Source organism: Manacus vitellinus, unplaced genomic scaffold (genome assembly GCF_001715985.3).
Source record: "Manacus vitellinus isolate BGI_N305 unplaced genomic scaffold, ASM171598v3 scaffold_23_pilon, whole genome shotgun sequence".
In the NCBI taxonomy this organism is placed as follows: domain Eukaryota; kingdom Metazoa; phylum Chordata; class Aves; order Passeriformes; family Pipridae; genus Manacus; species Manacus vitellinus.
In genome coordinates, this window is record NW_021939718.1 from 12,264,053 (window position 1) to 12,290,495 (window position 26,443).

At 41.1% G+C, this 26,443-nt stretch overlaps 1 protein-coding gene across 4 annotated transcripts; it reads right to left on the minus strand.

The window, feature by feature from the left end:
- Positions 1–1,228: 1,228 nt before the first annotated feature.
- ZFYVE16 (zinc finger FYVE-type containing 16) lies at positions 1,229–26,144 on the minus strand. 4 transcript variants are annotated; one of them, XM_018072864.1, is made up of 18 exons: positions 26,124–26,144; positions 20,639–20,747; positions 18,313–20,471; positions 15,054–15,150; positions 14,060–14,233; positions 13,103–13,254; positions 9,790–10,165; positions 8,940–9,062; positions 8,702–8,857; positions 7,856–8,080; positions 6,899–6,981; positions 4,924–5,028; positions 4,359–4,509; positions 4,092–4,172; positions 3,441–3,603; positions 3,006–3,111; positions 2,427–2,591; positions 1,229–2,178 (listed from the first exon to the last, which is right to left on the minus strand). In XM_018072864.1, the coding sequence occupies exons 2-18, from the start codon at positions 20,706–20,708 to the stop codon at positions 2,017–2,019; spliced, it is 4,548 nt and encodes a 1,515-aa protein (XP_017928353.1). In that variant the 5' UTR covers positions 20,709–20,747; positions 26,124–26,144; the 3' UTR covers positions 1,229–2,016. The 4 variants fall into 4 exon arrangements, with proteins under 4 accessions (XP_017928353.1, XP_008921311.2, XP_017928351.1 ...); XM_008923063.2 differs by lacking the exon at positions 26,124–26,144 and adding an exon at positions 26,005–26,117; XM_018072862.1 differs by lacking the exon at positions 26,124–26,144 and adding an exon at positions 25,219–25,625.
- Between the last annotated feature and the right edge of the window lie 299 nt (positions 26,145–26,443).

Sequence of the window (26,443 nt, forward strand, 5' to 3'; positions counted from 1 at the left end):
GTGCAGACCCTTCCCCTGAGCACATGTAGAAGTTGGCTGGCGTTATGTAACCTGTATGGAAATGACCGATTAATCCTGATAGAGGGGCTGTGTTTGGGAAGTTACTAATTCTGGATTTCTGTGTATAAATGATGGCACAGAAAGTCCAGTTGGTGTGCTGGATTTGTGGAACACACTGCAAACCCGTGGCCTGTGAAGTTCTGAAATAAATATTCAGTGTCTCTCAGGTGTGTATTGGCTTGTTGCACACCGGATGACAAATCAGATTTTGTGGACAATATCAGGAGTTCCCAGAAAGCTGCAAAGACAGGACACATCCACCCAAATCATGTCTTTTTTCCTGCTTTATTATAAATAAGAGACAGAGAGTGCAAGCACTGTAGTTAACTTTATTGATCATTACTGAAAAGGGGTTAGTAGAGGGTAAGTGCCAAGAGACAGCTGTTGGTTTGGGTACCTCTGCAGACACCCGTGGGGTGCAGGGTGCTGCTCACAGCCACCCCAGCCCCACCACAGCCTGGAAATGCTGCTTGGCCTCGAGGGCCCAGGGGCAGCTTGTTTTCAACAAAGGCATGTTTTGTTCCTGCTGTGCATGGTGTGAGTCCAGCCCTTCTCCAGAAGGGCAGTATCTCTGAAGAAGTCAGCACAAAGAAGCTGAAATGCAGCTCAATTTCCTCCAGGGTAAGATCTTGAAGCCTGAACCCTTCTAGCACCAGTGTGTTAAAGCACAGGTAACAGAAGAGCAGATTAGGTTAAAGGTTAATTTACAGATCGTTTTTGATACAAAAACATAAAATATCCCCTATTAGCATCAAGATGGCATCAAAATTTTAATACTTTCATTATAAAATTGTACCAGCATTTCTACTGAAAACAATATAGATGTTGTATATATTTAGTTTTGGTTCTGCTCCTGATAAACAGTCCTGTGGCAGTTACCAAACCTGCATTGTGGTTCCACGAACCTCAGTACAAATCACATGCATCACAAATACATAAATAGATCTAAGTGACCCAGTATCAAAAATACATACTATGCAAGAACCTCAAGTATACTAAAAATCCCCAAATGGTTGGGGTTGGAAGGAACCTTAAGGACTTCCAACACCCCTGCCATGGGCAGGGACACCTTCCACTAGAATCAATCTGTTCATGAAAATTCACACTTAATACATCTATTCTCCCTGAAAGTAAAGGTGGCAAAAGCAGCAGACAGGAGCAGAAAAAATACTGCAGAATTCTTGTCTGACTTACTGCTACATGTAGATTATATCAAGGCTAATCTTTTTTTTATAATCCTTGAAAGGTCAAATTGTATCAGGACTTCTAAACCACAGTAAAGGAAAAAAAAGAAAGCACTTTTTATAAAAATAGCATCAATTTAAGTTAGCTAAAACGTTAAAAATACAAGAAAGATATCAGTTATTCTATAAAACATTAATGCAGAGCATATGTTTCTGAAGCACCAGCATCAATCCCCATGTTAAGGAGCTCACCCACAAAGTCTTCAACACACCTGCAGAGTTCGCCCTGCCCTGACACGTGGGGCTCACAGTCAGCTACAGAGGGTCTCGTGTCTGCACCTCAGAGGGCAGGGGAACAGTTCTGGGCCAGCTTTGCTTCAGTGTTCAGCTCCTTTGCAGGTGGGAAGCACTTGCTGCAGAGATTACATTTAACCATAGCAACTCGTAGTAACACACTTATCTGAGGTTGAGGCAAGGCAGTATGGCTTGGAGTTACACTAGGTATAGTAAATGCTACAGCTGTGTAAAGATTAACAAAACCTGCCCTCTTCTGCACCTGTATTAAGTGTAAACTTTCAGGACTTTAGGAACATTACAAACTACAATTCCTTTGTGGTAGAGTAACCAGAGAGGATCTGAGAGGGTTAAAAAAACAGTTTGAAAAGCTATTAAATGCAACAGGTTTAGAAACTTTAACATTGTTAGTGTTTGTGGCATTATAACTTTGGTGTTCAGATCTAGCAAATCAGTATATTGCCTGCCATCAGCCTTATCAAAACAAGTGTTCTGTAATGAAAAATATTAATTCCATTTTCACTGGTAGTGTGGTAGGATCTGACATTCCACCATGAATCACAGGAATCAGCGCACTGTCCAAGTCATTCAGATAGTTCTGTGGAAGAAGATGACCTCCAGATCCAGCTAAGTATTCAACCTAGGAGAGAAACACATTAATATTGATATTAATTAACACTTTTTATATTAACAAGACAACACTACAAGTGTAGTATCTCACTAAAAGAATATCTCAACTGGCATGAAGTGAGAAACTAGTCACTAAAGCAGCTTCTTCACCTGGGGTATGGCAAAACATTTAAAACATACAGGGAGAGATCCACGGTCTGTGCAAGGGAAGATACTTCAGTGGAAATGGGGAGTCTGCAATGAAAGTTGAAAGATTACCATATCTGAGTCAATGGAAACTCTCAGGCCTATCTTATTCATTCCATTACTTTTCAAGGTTTTGAGGTGAGGGCAGAGAGCAGTGCTGCAGGCAGTGGCAATCTCTTTAGCAAACTGGTGAGGAACAGCACTGGAGAGTTCATTGTCCTTCACAAAATAGCAAACCTGAAACCAGAGAAAGGGTAAGAACAGTGAGCCGCCTGGTTACATCCCAAAGTAAGGAAAAAGAGTAATTCAGTGTGCACATAACACAGCACAGAGCAAGCTCTAGTGCCTTATTGGCTGGGAAACTACCCAAGTGTTTCAGCTATTCAATCACAACACCTCAGTGCCCATGGGAATGCCTGGGCTATGCATTTACAGAGCTGTCAATGCTAACAGACTTCTAGTCTTTTTCAGGGGAGAAAAATGAAAAGTATGTAAACTCACCCAAGAGCCACAGAGAACATTCTGCCTATCAGCGTGGCTACACATCAAAGCAGCCACATTTTTTTATAGTATCACTTCGTATGATCCACTTTACCCCTTAACTATTCAAAAAGTACCAAAAAAGGCTCAAGAACAATGTAATTCACTAACTTCAGTGCACTTCATAACTTTTCCCTCTCTTTCGAAGTCTCTGCCTTGTGGTGTTTTTTCACTCTGAGTTCCTCCAATTGATTTTCCATCTACTGGGCTTAAAATTCTACGGAAGACAATAGTATAATTAATAATTAAAACAACATTTTATGGTTTAGATTGAGTCATTTTTATGAAATACTGTTTATCCATCCTTACAACAAAATACAATACAGGGCTTGCATCATGAAAATACAGCTGCTACAAAAAGGAATAAACTAAAAGCACTTAATATAAAGCCAATCTTGCAGGTTTAAGAAGCTATAAACCATTTAAGGTATGGACCACTGTTTTTCAATAAAAATACTTTACATTAATTTCAGGAAACCAAAGGCAAAAATCTGAACATTGGAAAGATGAATTCTCTAAGATGTTCTGCTTTGGCAGTACATTTACCCTTTGTTTGTTTTCTCTTCATTTTCTACCCAGCAAATATCCACGTATTCTTTTACATCCTCTGTATCCATTTTTCCACAGGTAATTCTGAAGTCTTTCTTGTCTCTCAATGCCTGACGTAGGCTTTCCATTGTTTCTCGTGTTATTTGTACCATTAGTCCATCTAGAACAAATCCAGTTAAAATCCCAAATTAACTACAGGAAGAGCAGCACAGCTTTTTAGTAGAATCATGGCTTAAATTCTAGTGGGATCAACCCTCCCCGACAGCTAATTAATAAAAGCACAAAAGGACTCCATCCCCCAACTACAGTGTTAAATGTTACATGAAAGAGGAAGAAAACCTTTTTGTCAACAGAACTAAAGCTAAAACATCATTCTTGGACTAATCTTAGAATTTTTTTTCATTTATGTGCCAATATATGTATTTGAGCAATATGGCAATGAAAACAGGAAAGACTTGAACTGACTAAAGAGAGTTAAAACTAACATGTATTTTTTTACCCAGCATTTTGTTTGCAACAGGTTTTCTATAAAGTTAAGAAACCTTGAAGAGTTTAGCTTACTGAGGCATAAAACCTTACGCAAGACTGCTGCTTTTATTTTTTGTGTAAGTTCTCTTAAGAGGAAAATACACAGGACAAAATTCTTACCTTCAACTATACTGGATTTAGCTAAAAATCCTGAAGATGTTTTTAAGGCTCCATTAAACACCACAAAACTTGCACCTGTAACTAGAAAAAGTAGGAACAAAGTGAGCACCACTTCGTGTCACTCAAGTCAGTCACTACTAACATTCCACTAACACTCCTTTTTAAACACATTTCAGTGTGCCACCAGAGTTGCATTCTCCTTGCAGCCTAACAGTGAACTTACATTTCTGCTCTAGAAATGTGATTTTTCTCTACTAGACCACTTACCTTTCCTGGGATGTCCCGTGGCACTGACTGCCTGTGTGTGATAGAGGCCATGCTTGTTCTGCACACACACCAGGTGAGAATCTGCTTCGGTATTAAAACTTGCTCCAATGCTAATTACATGTTCATTAGAAGAATTTATGACCTTCATTATCTGTCAATACAAAATTTGTCATTACACTGACAAATTGCACTCACTATTCAAGTAGGTTTTTTATTTTGGTTTGGGTTTTTTTTTTTAAAGTCTTAAGCAACACACCATGACCAGGAAATCTGTATGAGAGAATCCCTGAAAATACTAAAAGATTTGGAAGAAACTGCTGATTTTTAAGCACTTACCAGTTATCCTAAATCTCAATTCATCATTATTCACCTTCCAGCATATCCAGGAAGGAAGGATGTGTGCTCAGGTAATTTTATGCTCTCTCCCTTACATATTTAGGTCAGTATAAAGTTCAGCGAGGTTTTTGTAAAGAAGAACTGATGGTAAAGGTGTGACTGGTATTATATGAAAAATAATGATTAAAGCAGCTTGGATTAGAAAGCTAATCGAGATGGGTTTACTCACCTCATTATACTTCTTTAGGGGTATTTTAATACAGCTTCTACCCATTTCCACATGAACAAAAAGGTTGTCTATGGTATGCAAAGTATACTGATAATTTCTAAGGTCCTATAACAGACAAAGTATTTACATTAGGAGACAATTAATTATTGTTTTCTTATCTTTTACCAAAAAATCACCTAGATAAAAGTTCTTTACATACATCTCTAGGACTTCTAAAAAGCAATGACATCAAGAGTGGCTAAAAACTTAGTAATCCCTTTTTTCCTACTGGGATGTATGTGACAGGTACCTTAGTGAATGTATTAACAAACTCATAGGATGACAAGGTCAGTCTATCTACCAGTGGGTTATTTAGATTATGGCTACTTCATACACATTACGATTTTACTCTTTTAGGGAAGGAAAACCTTCAACACCCTCCCTCTCTGACAGAAAAGTGAAGCATGGAAGCCATCATCTAGAGGAGTTTGTTTCCAGGCTCACACCCTGTCCCCTACAGCTCTAACTGGCTGACCTATAAATTGAATACACTGCACCATTTCTAACACCTTTCTCTGACATCGCCCATCATCTCATCCACTTCTGCAAAATTCTGTTTTTTTCCCCGAACAACAACATTAGGTATGAAGTGGTCTCATTTGCCTTCACTAGCTCAGCTGAAAAAAAGGTATAAAAAGGCTCTTTTCACCAGCTGAGCCAGGCAATCAGTACCTTCCTCATTCAGCACAAGTAGGGCATTTACAAACACATCTCAGTGCACTCCAGGTTGCCATGGAACAGGCATAGTTTGAGCAACAGTAAGGATGTACATCACAGGTGCCCTTTGCCTCCATTAGTTACCATGGCCTCAGTCACTTGTATGGTGAGAGGTTTTGTACGATCTTCAACTGAGGATCTGCATCACAGGTGCCAAGGCACCACCAAGAGATTATTTTGCAGTCATTTAGTGATAAAAACTTGTGCCAAGGAGAACATATTCCCATTGCCTGCTTCAAGCTGACACAGCTGTGAAGGGGAAGGCCAGTAGAATTCCACAGAACCCCCCATCATCATCAGCACAACATTAAGATTCCTCAGAGTCTGAGAATGCAGTTAGACATTGGTACTGTCATGTCACCAATCATGCTGGGAGCTGGCTCATGGAATTACAGTGTAAGATTCCTACACTAACAAGGAACATGCTGGTTTTCAGATGGTGCATGTCCTCTGACTGGTTCCTTAAGCAGTGACCTGGACACCAATGTCAGAGAAAAGGCTTCAGTTCCATCTCAGCTCTGATGGCCAGGGGACTCTCAGGAGAAGATGCAGGGATTGCCTAAATAAGATGTGCAGCTCTTTCCATGGCCTTACCCTTAATGCTGGGATGAAAAGTGCTGTGAGCTCTATTGTAAGTATTAGAAGAGGAACACAGACCAGAACATTCCCAGCCAGGAACACAGGCTTACTGGAAGTTTAAATCAAACAGAGGAAAAACTTCCACAGGGAATGCCATGAATTCCAGGCTTGACTTAGTCTTATGATTTTACCAAAAACTCCTTCACAAAAGACAGTCAGGCTGGTTGATTGTGGTAAGTAAGTCCTCCTACAGTTAGTCCACAGCATCTGCCTGTCAAGTCTTTCTTTACATTTAATATTGCCAGACTTAAGACCAGAATTCCTGCACCACACTGATGCTTGGAAGAGAAAAATGTACCTCAACAATGATTACTACCAGCTTCAATGCAAATGTCAACATTTCTCTCAATCATTTAAAGCCATTCCTCACTACCAGAACTGATGTATAACAATACCAGGTGAAACAAACAGCTTTCCTAACTCACTCACTCTCTGGGTAAGAAAGTTTCAAGTCAAGTATGAAGAACAAAAACATTTGCTTTTTAAATTTACCAAAATCCACTGCTTTCAAGGTTCAGAATTTTGAAAATATTTTACATAATTTAAATTACAAGAGGAAGATAATAAAACATTGACTCACAACAAGCAGATTCATAATTGTGTGCCCGATCTCTCCAAAAAGTGGCTTCCGGTGCCTGTAACTCACCACAGGAGTTGGATAGGCTGGGAACAAGGAAGGAAAAAGGGCATGTTTACCTATCAACAACTATAAAACTTCCTAATCCAAGTATTTATATAGTATATTTTCAGCTATAACCTGTGTTTCTTAATCTCATTATCTGACCAGCCAAAGCCAGGAGAGCCCCTCTCTCATTCTCTGTCATGGGCTGTCCTTCAGCCACCTGGTGATTTCCCCATCCATGGTTAAATCCTACAAAACTGACCAAAAAACCAAACCACAACGAGTAGTTTGGTAGGAGAAAGAAGAACAAAGCAGCTACCATCCTCATCACCACAGAGACATGGGCCTGGCCAGAAGTGATCCATTGTGGACTCCAGAAATCCTTGAACAAGCCAGTGGTACATACTGATGGACTTGTGGCTAGTAGAATGGTGGGGTCCTGCCTTTTCACAGGCCTAGATGTTTCCGATGTATTAATAAATACCCTTGTAGGTAATCAAAGCTGTACTCAGTTTATGAAGCAGTAATATTTTGCCAATATATTTAATTTCAGTAATTTAATTAAAAAAAACATTCTGTCAGAGTTGTAAACTGGGCTTTTGAATGTCCCTTCAAACGTTCTTCCTACAACAAAAAAAGTCAGATATTTTTATATCAGAGTTTTTTTAACATCAGTTTTGGCTTCTTAGCATTCTCATCAGCTAAGAAAAAAACTAATTAAATTAAGGGAGTCAGTCCAGCAGGACAGTGAACATTCCCAAGTGTCTCAGTAGGTGGCTTCCCATATCAGTCTTACCCAGGTGTACCATAAAATACTGCAAAGATGATTTTAAATATTTTACTTGTCTAAAAATCCCTTGTATTTTCCAAAAGGAACTTGACATTTATATAGCTACTGAAAGTGTTAAAACTTACCTCCGTATTCTGCTCCCAGTCTCAACATTAAACGGATTGGAAACACTTTAGCCCAGGGTATTTCCAGCTTATGGATGAGAATGCCACAAAGAAAAGGGTTATCCGGTAGAATCTGATCATCAAGTTTCTGAAAAGTTGGTGAAACAAACAGGAATCCTCCATGCTCTTTGTTGCTGAGAAAGTTTTCAGTAAAAGTAATGTTTTCCATGTTTCTTACAAACCTTCCTGTAGAAAGAAGGACAGAGAGCTTGCACATCTGGGTCAGCCAAACATTAGTGCCAAGAGAACTGTTCTAACCAGTGACCTCTGACAGACTTGCAGGTCTGTGGTGGATTTCAGACCCTTCCTGAAGTCTGTCAGACATCTAAATCCACAGAATAAGTGCTCTGTATTTTGTAACTAAATGAATTTGAATACAAAACTAGTTTTACTTCAAACAAATTACAGAAATCCTGAAGTGTTCAATGTTCTGGCACACGACAGTTGGTGAACTTCCATCAACAGACCTAAAATATTTACATAAATGAATACTGCAATTCTACAAAGAGCATGCCAGATGCTCTAAACCACAGACCCAAGGGCTTATAGGCAGGATCTCCAACACAATGTAACTAAACAACAAGAAGAGAGCCTGCAAACAGGATATGTACAGAAGTATAGGAAACAAATAAACTTAAATTCTTTTATTTCTGTTATTTAGAACCCAAGCCTAACACTGCAAGGTCTTTCATCAGAATCATTAGACACTTACAAATACTTCAAGAAAAATTACATATCAACATTTAACTTGAAAGATCTGCAAGAATATGCTATAAAATAAAAAGTTGGACATTAAAAATTACACACCTTTCATTGCATCCTTATAGATCTCAAGAAATAATTTGAACATTTCACTGGGGAAAACATCTTCTTCTGGCAAACGCTGTAACAGAATGACAATTTCTGCCTGACCCAAACCATGCAGTCCATTGGTTGAGAAGCACCAGCACCTTTCTGAGGAACCTTTAAGAAGATAAGACACCACAGTAATGCTGTTTGAAAAACAAAGCTGGATTTAATGGAAAAGAAAATGTGCAATACTTACATGTTATTAGCTTGACATTGACAAGCAAGTTTGCATTTAGGATAAAAGTTAATGGAGTAGGACCTCCTTCCCCAAGCAGCGAGGTGATCTTTTGGTGAGATGGATGTTCCTCCACCACGGGATCTAAATAAATTAACAATTTAGTTCAACACATCAGCCAGGGACCCAAACCAACCATTAGTTCATAGCATATGACACATTGTCCCACCCTCCTCCCTTAAGAGGGTGGTAGTTATTCCCAAATTTAGAATAGCTGCAGATCAACCATGAACAGCTCTAAGATTCGAGGAACATATAACACTGAAGTAGCAGCTTCTAACAAAAGTGCAAACTGGGGCTACCATTGCTTTGGAAACCACTAACTAAGTGTGTGTTCTGGCTCCTCATCCATGCACTGATACCGTCAGGTACCACTGGTGAGCATAGACACCACTATAATGTATTCAAATGACAAAGCATCCTTCTCATAACACATTGATCCTGTTAATAATGCGTGTTCAATTATCCAAGAATCCAGTACACAACAAATAAATGACAGTAGAATTGTATTAGAATACAAATTATATGCTCGTGAGTTCATATTTAGAAAACTTGCACTAGGTGATTTAAACTCTTCCCTGTGAGGAGGGAGGGTGGTGAGGCCCTGGCACAGGTTGCCAAGAGAAGCTGTAGCTGCCCCATTTCTGGAAGTGTCCAAGGCCAGGTTGGATGGGGCCTGGAGGAACCCAGGATAGTGGAAGGTGTCCCTGCCCATGGCAGAGGGTTGAAACAGATGGGCTTTAATGTCCCTTCCAACCCAAACTATTCTATGATTCCATGACTAAATATTAACAGTTTTCTCAGATTTTACCTTTTCCTTTTTCACCCACAGCCAGCAGAAGTGGTGGCAGGTTATCCCCATCAGGAACAAGGCTGATGTCTCTTCGCACACACTTTTCGACCCCACACAGTGCTCTGTAACTTGAAGGACTAACAGACACATCATGTGCAGCCTGATCCACTGCACTGCAACTGGTCTTGGCCTCTGCAGCAGGAGAACACTCTTCAGTTCCTAGAGTTACAGATTCATAACTAGGTACCAACTCACTCTGGCCCGAGACACGCTGCTGTGCGTTGTCTGAAGGAACAGAAGGATGTGATTCCTCTGTTCTTGTCATAATATCAATTTTTTCCTTCCATTTTTGATTTACATCAGTTAACATGTCATCTTCCTCTGGGTTTGCAGCCTATGAAGAAGAAATAACAAAAATTCTACACTGTCCCACAACCAGCTAAACTTTCATTATCTGCATTCTAGATGCAAAAAGAGAAAGAAAGCTATCACAAATGCTGAGAATGCATTTCCTCCTAACAAGAAGAAAGCCACCAAATCTCTCCTGGATCTTCTTTTTTTTTAATGTTTAGGCATTACATAGGTGAAGCTGCATCATTAATTTACTTGTTTGGCAACACAAACAGTTGTTCTAGCATAGACAGTCAGATTTGACACAATCAACACACTAGGTGCCCCTTCAGGAATCTGTCTGCTATTGGTGTTGCCACTCACAGCTACTGAGCATCCCTTGGATCAGCAGTTTAGTACTGCAAACATACTTCTACCCTCTATACCAATAGCTGATTTTACATCTGATTAATTTCGAGCTTGGAGTCAAATCTATGCTGCTTCCCAGTGAGATGGGTGTGACAAGCTGTTATAGGCTATAAATCCCAGGAGTGGAATTTTTCTTCCCCTGCTCTGCTGTGGGAAGAATGGAGTTAGAATAGGGAAGGGGGAAGGGAGTCGATTAGCTTTACAAAAAGTGTAGCCAGCACGGCCGCATTCCTAGCTAATGGCCCATCGAAGGCTGGAGTGAGGGAGGGGGAAGGAGTTTGGGCTGGCCCGGCTCACGGGGGGTTGCTGGCTGCCCTCACACAGGACAGGTCAGACTGCTGAGCTCTCTCTCTGGGACGGAGACGGGGGTCTGCGTGGGTGCATTTGGAGAAAAGGCCTAGAGGTCTGTTTTTCTGGCTTCTCGCCCTGGTGAAGTCGGATCACTGGTCTCGGCTGGCTTTGCACAGTGCCTCGTGACTCCAGCCGGAGCCTACTGTGTTTTCATCGGAGAGCTCTGTGCCCACTGAGGGAGAGAGAAGAGGAGCCTTGAGACACCGTCATCTGGGAACAACAGTGAGTTCCGCTGGGGGTGGACTGCTTTCCTTTCCCCCTTTTCTTCCACTGGGGGAAGGGTCCCCATTTTCTCCTCAGCTTCTCCCACGATCCGAGACCCCCCCAGAGCCCCTTCCCTCATGGTGACCGCAGAGCCCGACAGCGCCCCCTGCAGGCCAACACCGAGCACTGCAGGCTCTGCTCCTCCAGTGACCCAACAGCGCCCCCTGCAGGCCACGGTGAGGATGCGCTGAAGGACAGAGAAGTGTTCAGGCTTTCTTTTGTTTGAAGGGGACTGCTGGGCACAGGACTGTTGGTTAGCTGGTTTTATGTTCTGTTACTGTTCTTGCCAACATACATGTATCTTTTAATAAAGGGTTGTTATTTCTTCTGTTTTTTCCACACTTCCTTGATTAAAGCCCCTTAATTTTTGAATTTACAATTGCTGAGAGAGAGAAGTTTGGTCTGTCTCATAACTCATCCTCTTTAGCAAACATTCCAGTCTCTTCAAACTGAGACACAAGCTGTGAACATGGGCACATCAGGATATCAGCTGTCATTAAAAAATAAAACAAGCAAAAGAAACCCTGAGAGGTGTACTATCAAGTACATTAGACCTGCATTCTATCTCCATAGGGAAGAACTTTATATTGCAACAAGGAAAACATCTGACAATTCTATGCTTGCCTGTAGGAGCTCTCCTGATGTCCCATCAACTTCCAGCAAATCCTCAGTTTATTGAATACACTACCAGAGAATAAAAAATAAAAGGACACCAACCCCCAAAGTACCACCCCACAAACATGCAGACAGAAACATGACTACACAGGCCAATAATAGACTTCTTCCCCAGGCATTTGCTTGCTGGTGTTTCATATCACTTGCATTTTTTGCCTTCATGGTCAGGATTTTGTGATACCTTTGCTTCACAGCTGCACTGTGGTGGTTTTGTTTGAGCTTCTGAGGCTGCTTACACCAACCATCAACCAATTGTATCTCACTCACTTTGTCCATGATGCTTTTAGTTTTAGACATTGCTCATATTTTGCAAGTGAAAATATCCTACTCTTTCCCCAAAATGTGAGACAGGCTATACCTGTCTAATCTAATTGCACTAATCTAATTACTGCAACTTCTTGGAGTCCTTACTTGTTCAAATGAATTCACATCTACTATTATTTGTTCTTCATGAATAAAAGCTGATTTACATGCTATGTACCTGGTAAGTGTCCAGATCCTCCATATAAAAATAATAATGATCTGGTCTGGGTTTTTACCAATGTATTTTAAAAACTCTTGAGTCCTGCGAGAATTACAGAATTTATATTATCACTTGAGACAGCGTGTTGGAGCTATGCTTATCTTAAAAAGGCTTCAGCTGCGGAACCTCTCCAAATCTTTCCACAGTAAACTTAGACCTCTTCTTTGGACTTTTTTTGTAAAGTGCAGCTAGTTCAACACCATGAATGTGATCCATGATAAAAAAAGCCAATCCCCCTCTCAGTTTAGTATTAGTTCACGTTAGAAACAATACACAGATTTTGCTGCACCCTATAATGGAGTATTCCAGGGCATTACACAAATTCTGGCTAGTCTAATCCAACTGGAAAACTACAGCAAACCACTGGGGAAAAAATAAAAAACAAAACCAAACACAAACTTCTGCTAGAAGCCTGTTGTTAGTGACAGGTTTAAGAACTGTCGTAGAAGTAATTAATCAAAGGTTGTGTACAAAAAAGACCAGTTTTGGAAAACTTTCTGCCATACCATTTTTGAACTTCACAGATATCCCAAACCAAACAAGGTTTTCCTTTGAAAGCCTTCCTTCAGTTTTCCTAGAAATGAAAATTACTACAGAGTTTTTCAATCCAAGGACTTCACAGCCACCTCCAAAAAAATACTCAAATACTATCCCAGATTCCAAAAGCAGAACTGTTATGGATGTAAGAGGCCCCATCAATAGCAGGCAGAGGTATTTAATAGGTAATTTATGCACATTCACACACTTCCACACTCATACCGTATGAGTCTCTGGCAAGTCAGGGTTCACTGGACTTAAGTCCTGCGACAACCTCTTGGCTCCAGAGGACAGTTTTGTCGTGTCTGCCACTTCACCATTGGGCAAAATACCATCTGCAAACCAGACCCTCCTCTGCTCTCTGGGGCACAGCCCTGGGAGAGGGTAAGAAAACAAAAACTGCATGTTATTGCACTGTTCCAATGCCTGAAAGGGATAAAAAGTAAGTCCCTTCTCCCACCAAATACATGGAGAATCTGTTTAGTGGAATTAAGTAGAAGTAGAGTTTGACACCAGCCAGCCTCCAGTCAGGCAAATACATGCAGAAAAATCTCCTACTTGGGAGCTACCGTGTTACAATTAAATCTATTAATCCATATCTAAGGAAGGCTACTTCCTCAATCATCCCACTGTACTAAGGTAAGAATGAAGTGCATATTACAGCTAAAAGATGAAATACACTTTGTTTAAAAATTTATTTCCATTGAAGAAGGTCAGATGTTTAATAAAAGTGGAACGAAGACACTACTGAGTCACTAATAATTTTTATTTACACAGACAATGAACCTCTACTGTTCCCTTTCAACTTGTCTCTAAACAGCTACTTCTTGTTTTTACTTTACTGTAAGACTGGCTGTCACAACACAAGCCAGAAATCTCCCAAGATACGTAAAAATTATAAAAGTTACACAAAAGATTTATAATAAAAAAGAGAAGGCAATGAAAAAAGCAACATCCACATTTCATAAACAGAGATTTAGGACCAACTTGGACCTGGCACCAAAACTAGGAAGTGAAAGTAACTGTCCAGTGTCCCATTCACAGAGTTTACATTTCCCACAAAAAACACCACCAAAAATGTATAAAAAATATACCAAGTACAAATCCAACATGCAATAAGTGACTCTTTCCAAAGAGACCCTGGAAGTGTTTGATCTATACTGTTTATAGCATCTGTACCTTCAATACCAGGTTGTTTAAGGGCTGAGATAGGCAACAATGCAGAAAGTGAAGGGGAGCTGGCACTACCAGGCATCTGGGCTTCTTCTACTGGTGGAACAGCAGAATGTTCAGAGGAGACACTGGAACTGGGAACAAGACCAGTTGGACTCATCATCCTTTCAAATGCCTGTGCTAAAAAAATGTGGTTAGTTTTTCAGATCTCTCAATTGATTAGATTTTATTTGCAGTGTGGTACTTTGGGTGGGGGTTTTTGGCAAAAGCAGTGCACAATTTGTGATCTGCACACTCAGACTATTGCAGGGAAGAAAATTTACATTTGTTTTCTGCCTGCATATTTGCCAGATTAGTTCTCATGACAGAAACTCCCTGTACCTCCTGGTACTGCTGCAGTGACCATATCTTGGTGCAAACACACTGATCACATTTATCAGGTCAAATTCCATTCAGGTGGCATATTAAAAATCTGACATGTTGCTATTTAAATATGAAACAACAGAACATCAGTGTTTTCTCCTGATGTTTCCATAAGAATCCATGCTTAGCTTCCAGCTAAGGAAAGGTTACCTGATGGTTCAATTACTGCAGTGCTGTTACGTGACTTGTAAAAACATTAGGACAGGAAGCTACATAAAATGGGCAAATAACATGTGAGAACAAGCAGGGACATGGCCTTTAAACACACAGAAGGCTACTGTGGGGGGAGGATCACTTTTGCTAGAATCCCTGTCACAGATGACCCAACAGTATAGCTTCATATTTAGTCCTACAGAGTTAAAAACTACTTTTTTTCTTTAATAAAAATCACCAATTTGCTACTTGAAGTTTAAAATAAGAACTGAAATCCAACAAGGAGGTACAATTATTCTCTTCATCCCTCCATCTCAGCAACAGGAAAGCATACACCAATTAAAGTAATCAAGCTCCCCCAAAAGGGCAAAGGTTAAAAGGATACTTTACTAGTTACTGTAATTACTCAAAGAAAACTTTTTACCTTTATTAATGTCATTGTAACAGCCAGTACAGACTCTTGCCTCCTTCTCCATGTACTGTAGTTTGCATTTTCGTTTGCAACAGCTACCACAAAAAACCTGAATCAGAAAAGGACTGGATTAAATATTATAGACATATTGTGTGGTCTACAATTACACAGGAATTAGAAAACTCTTCTGAGAAATACACTTGTTTCATTCTAAACCATCTGCAAACTTATATTCAAGCCAAGGGAAAAAAAAAAAAACAAACACAACAAGAACAAAACCCGCAATATGTTCACAACAAAAAGCAACAACATGGAGGACCCAAGTGGCATTATATAAAAATTCTTATCTGGAGTGATGAAAAGAATTTCAGGTTGCAATTCCTAAATTCACTCCTAGTTCCGTAACTATTTTACATTAAACAACAGCAACAAGGACTGAGCCCCAGAACTGGGGTCAGATTTGCTTTACTGCTTTAGAATCATCTCTGCAGCTGCACCAAATCTCTCCATAACACGTGTTACCAGTTTGCTATAAAATTACAAGCTGCGTCTTCCACCTCACGGATAACAACGTAAGCCAGAGCTTTCTGAGCTACTCACCGAGCCTGGCTCAGGTGCCATGTCAGCTAAGTAGGCTCTCCTACTCTCTCAGGAAGAATAAGCATCCTTCCCTTCATGTCACAAGCTCCCTTCAGCAGGGTATTTGAAAAGAAAGCTGCTTTGAAAGAACAGAATGTGCTCTTCTACTCCAAAAGCATATACGTCTTGTCTTGTCTATTTTTAAGCAGAGATGGGGAAAAAAGTGTGTCTCATTAGCTTGGACAACACCTGCACAATCCCCTTCAAAAAATTACGTCTTTACTAAAGCTGGGTCTTTGCAAGAGTTGACATAAATAACTAGAGCTTATGTTCTTTCAAGGGTGATCTGCAAGTTTTCCGAAGGTCACACCATTTTTAGCCATAAGCAGACTCTAGAGTATCAGCCTTACAAAAAGTCCTCTGAAACCTTGATCTGATAGAACCCTTCTACCACTGACCAGAGTTCAGTACGTGGAAAGAACATTCAAAGTCTTCTCTACTCCTGATTACTTCCGGGAAAACAAAGTGGATCAATTGGAAAACAAACAAACAAACCAAAAACAGTGGTGACAGAGAAAAAAAATCAAGTTATTACAAGTGAACTCGTTTAAGTAGGAAAGGTCACTATAAAATCAGTAATAATTGATAGATGCAATCTGAGCTGAAAAAAGAAACTATTTCAAGTGCTTCTGCATTAGTGCCCCAGGTAATTTACCTCAACTGAAAACACACATGCTCAGTACAGATACTAATAGAGTAACTGATTAATCGCTAATCAGTCACAATCCATTTTAGGGCTTCAAATGCTAAGGCAGCACAATCCTCTGCAATGGGGATTCTCCTCATACCCTTGGTGACACTGGGACCCACAGAGGATTGCAGGAAGATTAATCCTAATGCATCTAAAAGGTGAAGACAAACTAGGGACAGGGGAAAGGAGGTAAAGATGGGGCTGCTGAGTGAAGGAATTGATCCTGGTTGAGCTAGGAAGGATACCACAACAAGAGACAAACACCTCAGTAAAGGAACTGCAAAACTGTTTGGCCTCACAAGTGCTGCTGTTGAGAGAGAAAGTGTGGCCCACTAACCTCTCACTTCCCTCCAGCACAGAGGCCAGAATCCGTGAGTGTTGCCACGTTCATTGGTAAAAAAGGATGCAGGATAATAGGAATGTATAAAACTGTCTTCTAGAATAGGCCACACAGGACAACTGTGAATTCCTACCAGTTTTTTCCTTATATCCCAAGTGGCTGATAACACAATACCACACAACAGCTTCACAAGGAATGTTTGTTTTTTTCTAAGACAAACAGTTACTATTAAAAAGACAAAAAGTCTGCCTAAAAGTTAAACTATTGCACATTCAGAAAAGCTATGCCAGAGTTACAACTGCATAGCACTGCAGTATCTGCAAGGTATAGATAACCTATACTGCCTTCACTTGCTCTCCTAATGAACACAGATTGCAATGCTCCCTCTAACTACATTGTTGTTCTGCCAAAAGCCCCTCAGCTAACGCACCTACAGCTGTAAACAGGGTGTGCAGTGAAGGGTCTTCCATCCCCATCTCCAAACAAGGTGCAAGGAACTTCACAGTAAAATGTAAAACAGGAACCTAAAATCGGTCAGTCTCATGACAAAACAAAACCCACTCCAAAGAACTGCATTTTAAACCATCACAGAACATCAACAGCATATTCTGGCAGTAAGTTCAATGAGTTCTAGGTTGGCATAATGAGTTCTTCCTTATCTTGGCACTCAAGATTCAGACCTACATTTTACTTCACACCTACTGCAATTGAAATAAATGAGTACCAAGCTTTGAACACACAGTGCTAGGAGAGAGGTGGGAAAAAACCTACCAAGCCTCTCCAGATGCTTCTTAGCACCAGGGATGCAAAAAGTTAATACTGATACTAGTCTTTGCTCTATCTCCTCATCCCTAAATCTTACAGAGCAACACTGAACGATAAGTTCATTAGTATTGGCAGTATTTCCATTTATGCATCACTACAAGTGTAAGCCACAACAGCTCACAAAGGAATTCTGAATTAAGGATAAGGTGTGGCATCATTTACTCACTGCAGAAGACCATAGGTTGAAAAAAGTTCTACAACTACTTGCTTTCTTGGTGAGTCACATATCTTCCCCTGAGACGACTTTCCTGGAAAATTATACATCTAAACATGCAGGAGGACAGATTTAGGCTATAAATCCTTTACACTTGTACTACTGTTACAGCTCCTGAAAGACTGCAATCCTTTCAAGTTCACGGACAGTGCTTTACAGATAGTATAATCACTTACCTGAATTCTCAGCATCACCTCAATTTTTTAAAACTTAGAAACTTTACTTAAAAGCTGAGCAAAAAGCTGATTCACTATGATTACTATGAAGTAGTCCATCATCTCATCTCCCTATGCAAAACACTAGACAAGCCAGCATTGAAAGATAAAGAATATTCTTTGTCCTTCCCTTTAATTAGAATTTTCACAAAAAATATGACAAGATACCAGTCTTGTTCAACAGTCTTTAAGTTTCTATGACGGGAAAATGAAAATTATCTTTTGTTAAATAAATACTTTGAGCATAGAAAAACTGTGTCAATCTTCTTTCCCTCCTGTGCTTTGGTTATCCCTAAATCAGAATCCATTTCCTTTCAGCAGCACAGGACCCCTCTCCCATAACTCACCTTCCCACAAGCTCGGCAGTGGTGTCGTCTCTTTGTGAACGTGAACTTCACTTGGCAGTTCATGCAGTTGGGGGCCTCTGAATCAGGGACCCACAGTGGCTGTTTCCACAGCAGAGCTGCAGGTGTTTTAAGTGACTCTGTGTTTTCAGATGTTTGGTTTCCTCCAGTTTCAGAGATGCCTTCCCCAGGGTCAGAGTTCTTACTAACACTTACACTGCTGCCTGAGAGGGGAACTTCTGGGGTAACAGAACCATGTTCCTGGTTTTCTCTCTCAAGTACATTTGTTTTGTTCAGTTGTTTCTGACCAGCAGCAGCTTGGGAAAGGCCAAGCAACTGCTTTGGTCTTGCACCTTCAGTAGGAACATCAGAAGCCAAAGCTTCCCTACCACTCTCAGTTACGTCCTGACCATGAGATACATTATCTTCTGCTGCAGCTTCCAAATAGCTGGCAGAAAGAGATACTTTAACATTACTATTAATGCTCATTGTCTCCTCCAGCTTTGCTTGCATAAGTTCTTCAGTGACCTCTGTGAAATCCAGGTTGTTCACATCTGTTACATTCCCTTCATCTGCATTATTTTCTATTAAGTTACTATCATTGTCTGAAGACTTAAACACCTTGGACTGCAGACTTTGTCCATACAAGAAATCATCAAGCTCACTGTCGCTGACTAGAATATCACTTTTAATAGCACTCTCCTCCACAGTAAGGTCAGCCACAACTGGGCTCATACTTTCATCATAGAAGCTGTCCACACCTACATCATATGGCTCAACCTCAAGGTCTAGAAAAGCAGAAGCAAAAGCTTCAATTTCCTGAGAGTCACCACCATCAATTACACTCTGAGCATTGCACTGCACTCCATCCTCACTGTTTTCCACAATGCTTTTGCTGATTTCAGCTAAATATTCTTCCTGCTCATGCCAGTCAGTATTTTCACAGGATTCCCTGCCAGAGGGATCAGTTTTAGATGCTCCAGAATGAACAGCTACAGTACCACTAATAACCTCTGCCACTGCATTCTGAGGTAGAGGATTAACCTTTTCTTCTCTTACAACTAATGAGCTGCACATGGACACAGGGAGACATGACAGAGAGGTCTGGACATCCTCAGCTGAAATACGCAAACTGGAAACACTCCTTAGTGTCTCACTGCTGTTAAGTTCTTCACTACATACATTCTCTTCTGTGATTTTCTCTTCCAGTTGTACTTCAGCTCCTGTTTGACATGAGGAGCCTGGTGCAACACAAATTCCAGGTAATGTTGCATGGGTTTTGTGCACCTGATGCCTCTTGAGCAGATCTGAAAGTATGGATACAGCATTACTCCCATCTTTTGGGTCTCCCTTTCCTATGACATTTCTTCCATGCATCTCTTTGCTTACTGCAGAACATGCACTATCATCTTGTGATTCACAAAGCAGTTTTTCACAAGCTTTCTCATCTTTGGGACCATTTGCATTTGAATTCTGTGTTATTACAGGGACACATTCAATATCAAGGTGAGCAGCTTGTTCAGGCTGATCAAGTACTTCACTGCACTTTACAGGTTCTGTCCTGTGTTGATCATCACATGAATCCAAGATCTCTCCTGTAGTGTAACTGTCTGATTTTAAAGCTAAATGATTCATTTCCTCTGTTGTAAGACACCCTGAATCTTGAAGCATTGAGTCCCCATCACTCTGCTCTGTGCTGGAAGCATCCCTGCAACCAGATGATGACACACAAATAGGAACAGGTATGCAAGACAGGCCAAAGCCAATTGACCCTTGGCTGCACTGGAAGTCAGCTGGCTGCGACTTGTGAGAACCTTGGTGAGCATGGATTAAATCAGCCGTGTCATTAACAAGATCACACACAGGTATGCCACACCTTCCCAGGCTGGAAGCCTCCATTTCATTTAAGGAACCACTGTCCACAGTGGACAGAAGATCAGGTCCAGCAACACTCTGCTCCTGCGGTGGTGACTCACTGAGCAGCACGCCCCTTGTCCCAGCGTGGCTAACGAGAGGGGTCTTCTCTGGGGAAGGGCAGCTGTCAGCATCCTCTGGCAGCTCTGGTGCTGGGAATGCATGTTGTAAGCACCCCAGGACTGAGAGGAGGGAACAGTGCTTTGAGTCACATGGGTTTTGAGGTGTTCTGAAGCAGTCATATTCATCTGTGTTAAGAAAGATCAAAGCAAAGTTTGTAAGACTCTTCTCCTTCCACACTGTATTCCCTCTAGATCCCATCTATTCATCCATCCATACTTAGTATATGCTATTTTCAAATTCCATGGTAACAGCCATTTGACCACTTGGAGAACAAGCCAGTGCAGGAACCAACCTGTGTTCTGCTCGAATTCATCGAGCAACTTGTCCAAGTCACACACTGCAGCTTTGAAGTAACTGTCCATTCTAGTCTCAGTTCGAGTGAAGCTTTACCCTTCTTAAACCTACAAAGAACAACAACAGCATCTCATTCACAGTAATTTGATGTCTACAAAGCCCAAGTGTTAGTATCAGAAGACAACTTCTGGAAGGTACTTTTTTTTTATTAATATCATCTTCTTTCCTCCAGGTAAACAAAACCTAAGTACAAACAGGGTGGCAGCCCCTGTGTACTTTGAATATGCTCTACAGATAGTGTACCCAGCACACTATGAACAATACACCCAAAAATCCACTTTAAATCACAAAATTGAGGCTCCCTTATAAAAAACAAGTGCATCTGAAAGCATGTACTATGGCATTACAACGTCAGCAAGTTTAAAACCAGAAGGCGTATTAGGATCTTCTAGTTTGTCTCCATATACATTTTATACCACAGTTCCCAGGCAAAAAACAAAATAGACCATTATTACCCTTCAAGATGACTGAACTAAATAAATAATAATAAAAATTAAAAATCCAGCATGGTAATTCAGCTTATCATTTCTATTCTACTCAAAAAACAAAAACAAATGAAATTCTGAGACCCCAAGAACATAAAACACTTTTTTTAGACTTACCAGTTCATCAGAAAGCTACTTGTTAATCAATCACATTCCACACTGCAAAACACCCTGGTTCATTTGCTTAATGAACCTTTCCAGCCACTCAATTTTATGCCTTTTTGGTCACTCTGAATTGCTTCCTAAGTCCACATCTATTTTCATGGCTAAACGCTCACATGGTTCAACTCTGTATAAATAAAATCAATATTTACACTTCCTTTGAGCAAACTGAAGGGACTCAGATCCATTCAGTCTAATGTCTGTAAACTACACCTGTGGAGGTCTCTCTAGTTTTCCTTCTACTTTTATCAGTGCATTCAATCTCTGCACTGGCTGACTTCACTTCCCACCCCAATTCAATTTATTTTGACCATCTAGTAATGCTGCTTCTAAAAGCTTAGAGACCAAACAAATACTCAAATTCACTCACATCACTTATGCCACACTGCAGCTACAGATTCACACTCTATACCTTAACTTCCTTTGTTGAGGTGTAAGGTTTCCCTTCAGTGAATCCTTCAGATCAGGTGCGTTCACTTACATCAATATGGAATTATTCACCACATTAATGTGCATGTGACAAGAATACTTTAAGGCAATGTGCAGTTCAAACAGATTTGCAAGGCATAAGGAAGGTGAAATAAATAGTATGCAGCAGGGCAGCATTTTGTGCCTGTGCATAAACCAGAAGTGAACAATCTGAATATGCTATTCTTTTGATATCCACTTGCATTCATTTGTCACAGCAAAGGTCTTCACACTACACCATAACCCAGGTCTCTCACAGCTGTCTAGAGGGCATCAAGCAGAAGAGATATATACTTAATGCCACTTCTCCTCACTCATCTGAATGCAGCCCTTGCCTGAACAATCACCCCATTTCGCAACCTCCTGGTAACTGGATGCCTTACAACTTGACCTGGAAGTAATTTCAATTAAGAGATTTACAAGATTAACAGCTTTTGATGGTCCACTGAGAGACATCGAAGTACAGATAACAGATACCTTAATGACACCAGAATTTATAAAAAAACCCTTTCATAATTCAAAAAAAATACAGAGGAGAGGTAAGTAATTATTGCATCTATCTTTATCTTACACTTTAAAAGACTTAAATTCATTGTTTTGCACTCTTGAGTGGCACAAATTCTGAATTAAGCACAAGTGCATTATCAGATTACAATGCTAAATAGGTAGATTAGGATGCATTTGTGTTGTCCAGCATTGGCCCACTGACCTCTGAAAAAGGAAAGAACTCAAAGAACTGTAGAACTGAAATCATATGCAAATATTTTCATCTACTTAATACAGAGTAAATCACTTCTACACCCAGCTCAGGAAATTATCACATCTCAGTCTACTGACCCAATAATGTAGTTACATTTTATTAAATCTGGTTTTGAAATAGAATAGTTCCATTTGACTTAATATAGCATTTTGAGTAATTAACCTGACTTTGAATAACTAGCATATTATTCCTGTAATTTCACTACTCTTTCTTGAAGTTTTTGATAGGTTTTCAGCTTTTCTACAACAGATCTACAATAAAAGAAACCCAAATTGTACAATAAAATCAAAACCTTTCAAAAAAGGGCAGACTAGATCACCATAAAGTATTCTTTTAAGAATCATACTCCTAACAACAGAATTATACTTCTAATTATCAGAAATCAGGAGCACCACCACTATATATGGTTTTAAGTAGACAGAACTATTGTCTTCCAAACATGTTTTCTACAGCTCTGAATCCACTCACTAGACAATCTCCAAACTGGTTCACAGATTAGCATTTTTTAGAAATAAGCTATTAAAACTTAATGCTTATAACTTTATCTGAGGCATTAAGCCTCAGATAAGCTTATAACATTATCTAAGGCAACAGTGTAGGGAAACATACAAGTTCAGGCTCTCACCAGCTCCGTTTTATAGACTTTTTTTTTCAAAGTAGAAGTAACTTTTAATCAATATTTAAATAACTTTCTGTTAAAGACTACATGCTTTGAGATTAAGATAAATTAAATATTTATGTGCAAGGAGACTTGAAGCCTAAACATCAGTCCATCACAAAAAGGGAAAATAATAATAAAAGCATAAAATGTACTAAAAAAAAAAAGCACCCTGGACTTGTCACTTATGCACGTAAATGTTTCGTGTGTGTCTGAACTGATTCCTCTCAGGTCTCTGACACATGGTCTGGAACACTCCTAACACAGCACTTCAAACTGCACACAGAACTACCCCACGGAACAGAGGCAATAACTCTGCCACATTAAAACTGTAACGATCTCCAGAGCTCAGAACCAACATTCCACTGGGGATTTCTCAACACACTCTCATTTAAAGGAGAAGATAGCACAAAGCTGCTGGGATACCGAGTGGCCAGGTAACAGGATGGATGTCAGGGGTTTGTTTTTACAGATAAACTCTCTAAATGGAGGTAGTTAGCTGTTTTCAATGCTGATAACTTGTAAACCAGAACAAGTAAGTTAATTATTACCAACTAACCAGTTCAAGGTCTGAAGATAAGCTGCCTTTTGGAAATTAGGAATTCCTGAGAACCACTCTCTGTAGTGTCAGCACACATGGGCATTACCAGATCTCCAGTTTGCCAAAGCTGATCTCCCCTGCAGAGGCCAGGCCTGCTTATGCATGGAACTTCTAAAACAACACAGATTTAGAGACAGAGAAACTCACACACAGGGGCACACAGGTCTGCAGAGAGCTCACCACAGGAGCCACCTCAATTCTGGTCACCAGGGAAGTCTTTCCACTCACTGCTAAGTCACATTACTTCAGCTCCATCACTGTGTTTAATCATTACACTTAGCCTGAGCAGAAAGCTGTATTAATACTGTTATCCTCAGGATTGAAGTGGATTTTTCCAGCAACTACCACAACTAGAACAAAGCCTCTGATATAAATGCAACCACCAAGTTCACAGTGCTCCAGGAGGGAGGAGCTCATGGAGCACAGGGTGCCTCTTCTCCCACCTTCAGGGTATTTAAAGACTTAATCACCAGCTTTATTCTTCTCAGCCTCTTCTCAGCCCCTTCCCACACCCCAACACCTCAACCCACCCACAGGCTTGAGGCCCTACAGACAAAACATCTAAGCTTACAACTGCCCATGGAGCTCACCAACAACCAACCTGATGGAGAAGTTCAGCACAACTGAACAAACGTTGTGTAGAAAACACAAATAAAAACTAAAATTATTCTTGCTGAGCAAGACAATTTACTATCCATCCCAAAAGCTCCAGCTGCTGTTGCCTCAGCTTTATCAGGGGGTGAAGACAAAAGTTGCAGAAGTTTTCAGACATATAAGGAAAAAAATACGTGGCACACTACAAAAAACTGTCGTGCTCGAAGAGCAACATTCTGTTAGTTCAACACAGACTTCTTAGAAGGACAGAACTCCTTCAGCACCACTGTGACAGCTCTATCCCAACATCACCTTCAGCTCCTGGGGATTCTCTTTCATTCATACACCCAAAGAAATTTGCCCCCCGAACTCAAAACAGCATCACTCACACCACAGAGAGAATCACAGATTCCAGAACAGCCAGGTTTGGAAGGGACCTCTGGAGATCACCCAGTCCAACCCCCGCCCAGGCAGGGTTATCCAGAGCAGGTGACACAGGAATATGTCCAGGTGGGTCTGGGATGTCTCCAGACAGGGAGACTCCACACTTCCCCGGGCAGCTGTTCCAGGCTCTGTCACCTCCACGGAAAGAAGTTCTGCCTCATGTTGACGGAGAACTTCTTGTGTTTATTTTATGGCAATTGCTCCTTGTCCTGTCGCTGGGCACCACTAAACAGAGTCTGGGACCATCCTGACATCCCTTGGAGATATTTGTGTGGATTGATAGGACCCCCTCTCAGTTGTCTCCTCTCCAGACTAACCAGGCCCAGCTCACACAGTCTCTGCTCACCAGGGAGATGCTCCAGATCCCTCATCACCTCCGTGGCCTCTGTTGAACCCTCTCTGGCAGGTCCTTGTCTTTCTTATCCTGAGGAGCCCAGATCTGGACACAATGCAGCAGGTTCAGAAAGCAGTTATGGACTGTCAGTAGTCCTTCAGTGCCACCAGCAGTAGCCAATCCACCAGTGAGGAATCCACGGGCTCAGCTGCACAGACACAGCCCCCACACACTGCCCAGGGCACCACCCCCACCACCTGCCAGTTATTATCTCATAGTTATTGTGAGCACTTATTACTCAGCCTTAGAAAATGAGCCATGAGAATGGGATTGCACCAGGCCTGGCACATTCCTTCAGCATTCCCATCTCCTGTGATTTACACTGTTAATGAGCAGATGCTCGTGAGACAGCCCTGGCACTGAGTGGGGTGCTCTGCTGGACCCAGACCCTGCTCCATAGAAATACAGAATGTCTGGCAACCTTTTAATGCCTGGAAGTGTAGGGGTAAGATTGTCCATTACGCTTTATATACCCTATATAATCATCTCTTTCTATTATACTCTATATACTGTATAAATCTACCCTATATATACTCTATATAACCTATATGATACTCTCTCTCTCTCTATATATATATTATATTCTATCTACCCTATATATATCCTACATAATACTGTCTGTATATATATCATACTCTATACACCGTATATAACAGCCTCCATATTATTCACTACATAGCCTACATAACACTCTCTCTATATATTATACTCTACATATCCTATATATACTCTATATACCTTATATATAAATAAGCGGAAGAGCAGTAAGCAAAAACACCACCGATACGCTCAAACCTCCGGGGGCAGTTAACCCACTGAAGCAGCTTCAGATGGCACTGCGCCGTGTCCCTCCTCACCGGCGGCTCAGGGCCGTGTCGGCTCAGGGCCGTGTCGGCTCAGGGCCGTGTCGGCTCAGGGCCGTGTCTTCCTCAGGGCCGTGTCTCCTCAGGGCCGCCCCGGCCGGCCGGCGGCTCCGGCCCTACTCCGTGAGCGCTGCGCATGCGCGGGTACGAAAGGCGTGATGTCACCGTGACCAGCTGTGCCCACCCTGCGCGTGCGCAGCGGCGCCACAGCCACTGGGGCGGAGCCGACGCGAGGGGGCGTGACCGGCGTGTGTGACTGACAGCGCGGGGGATGGAGGCTGGGGAGGGGGCGGGGCCGGCAGTGTGATTGACGG

Excerpts from the sequence above, each read along its gene's own strand:
- ZFYVE16 (XM_018072864.1), bottom strand. The coding sequence starts at position 20,708 with ATGGACAGTTACTTCAAAGCTGCAGTGTGTGACTTGGACAAGTTGCTC. Across the intron at positions 15,151-18,312 it reads ACTGCCGAGCTTGTGGGAAG|GTTTTTTGTGGTAGCTGTTG; the intron begins GTGAGTTATGGG and ends TTTCTGATTCAG. Across the intron at positions 8,081-8,701 it reads CTATAAGGATGCAATGAAAG|GAAGGTTTGTAAGAAACATG; the intron begins GTGTGTAATTTT and ends TTCTTTCTACAG.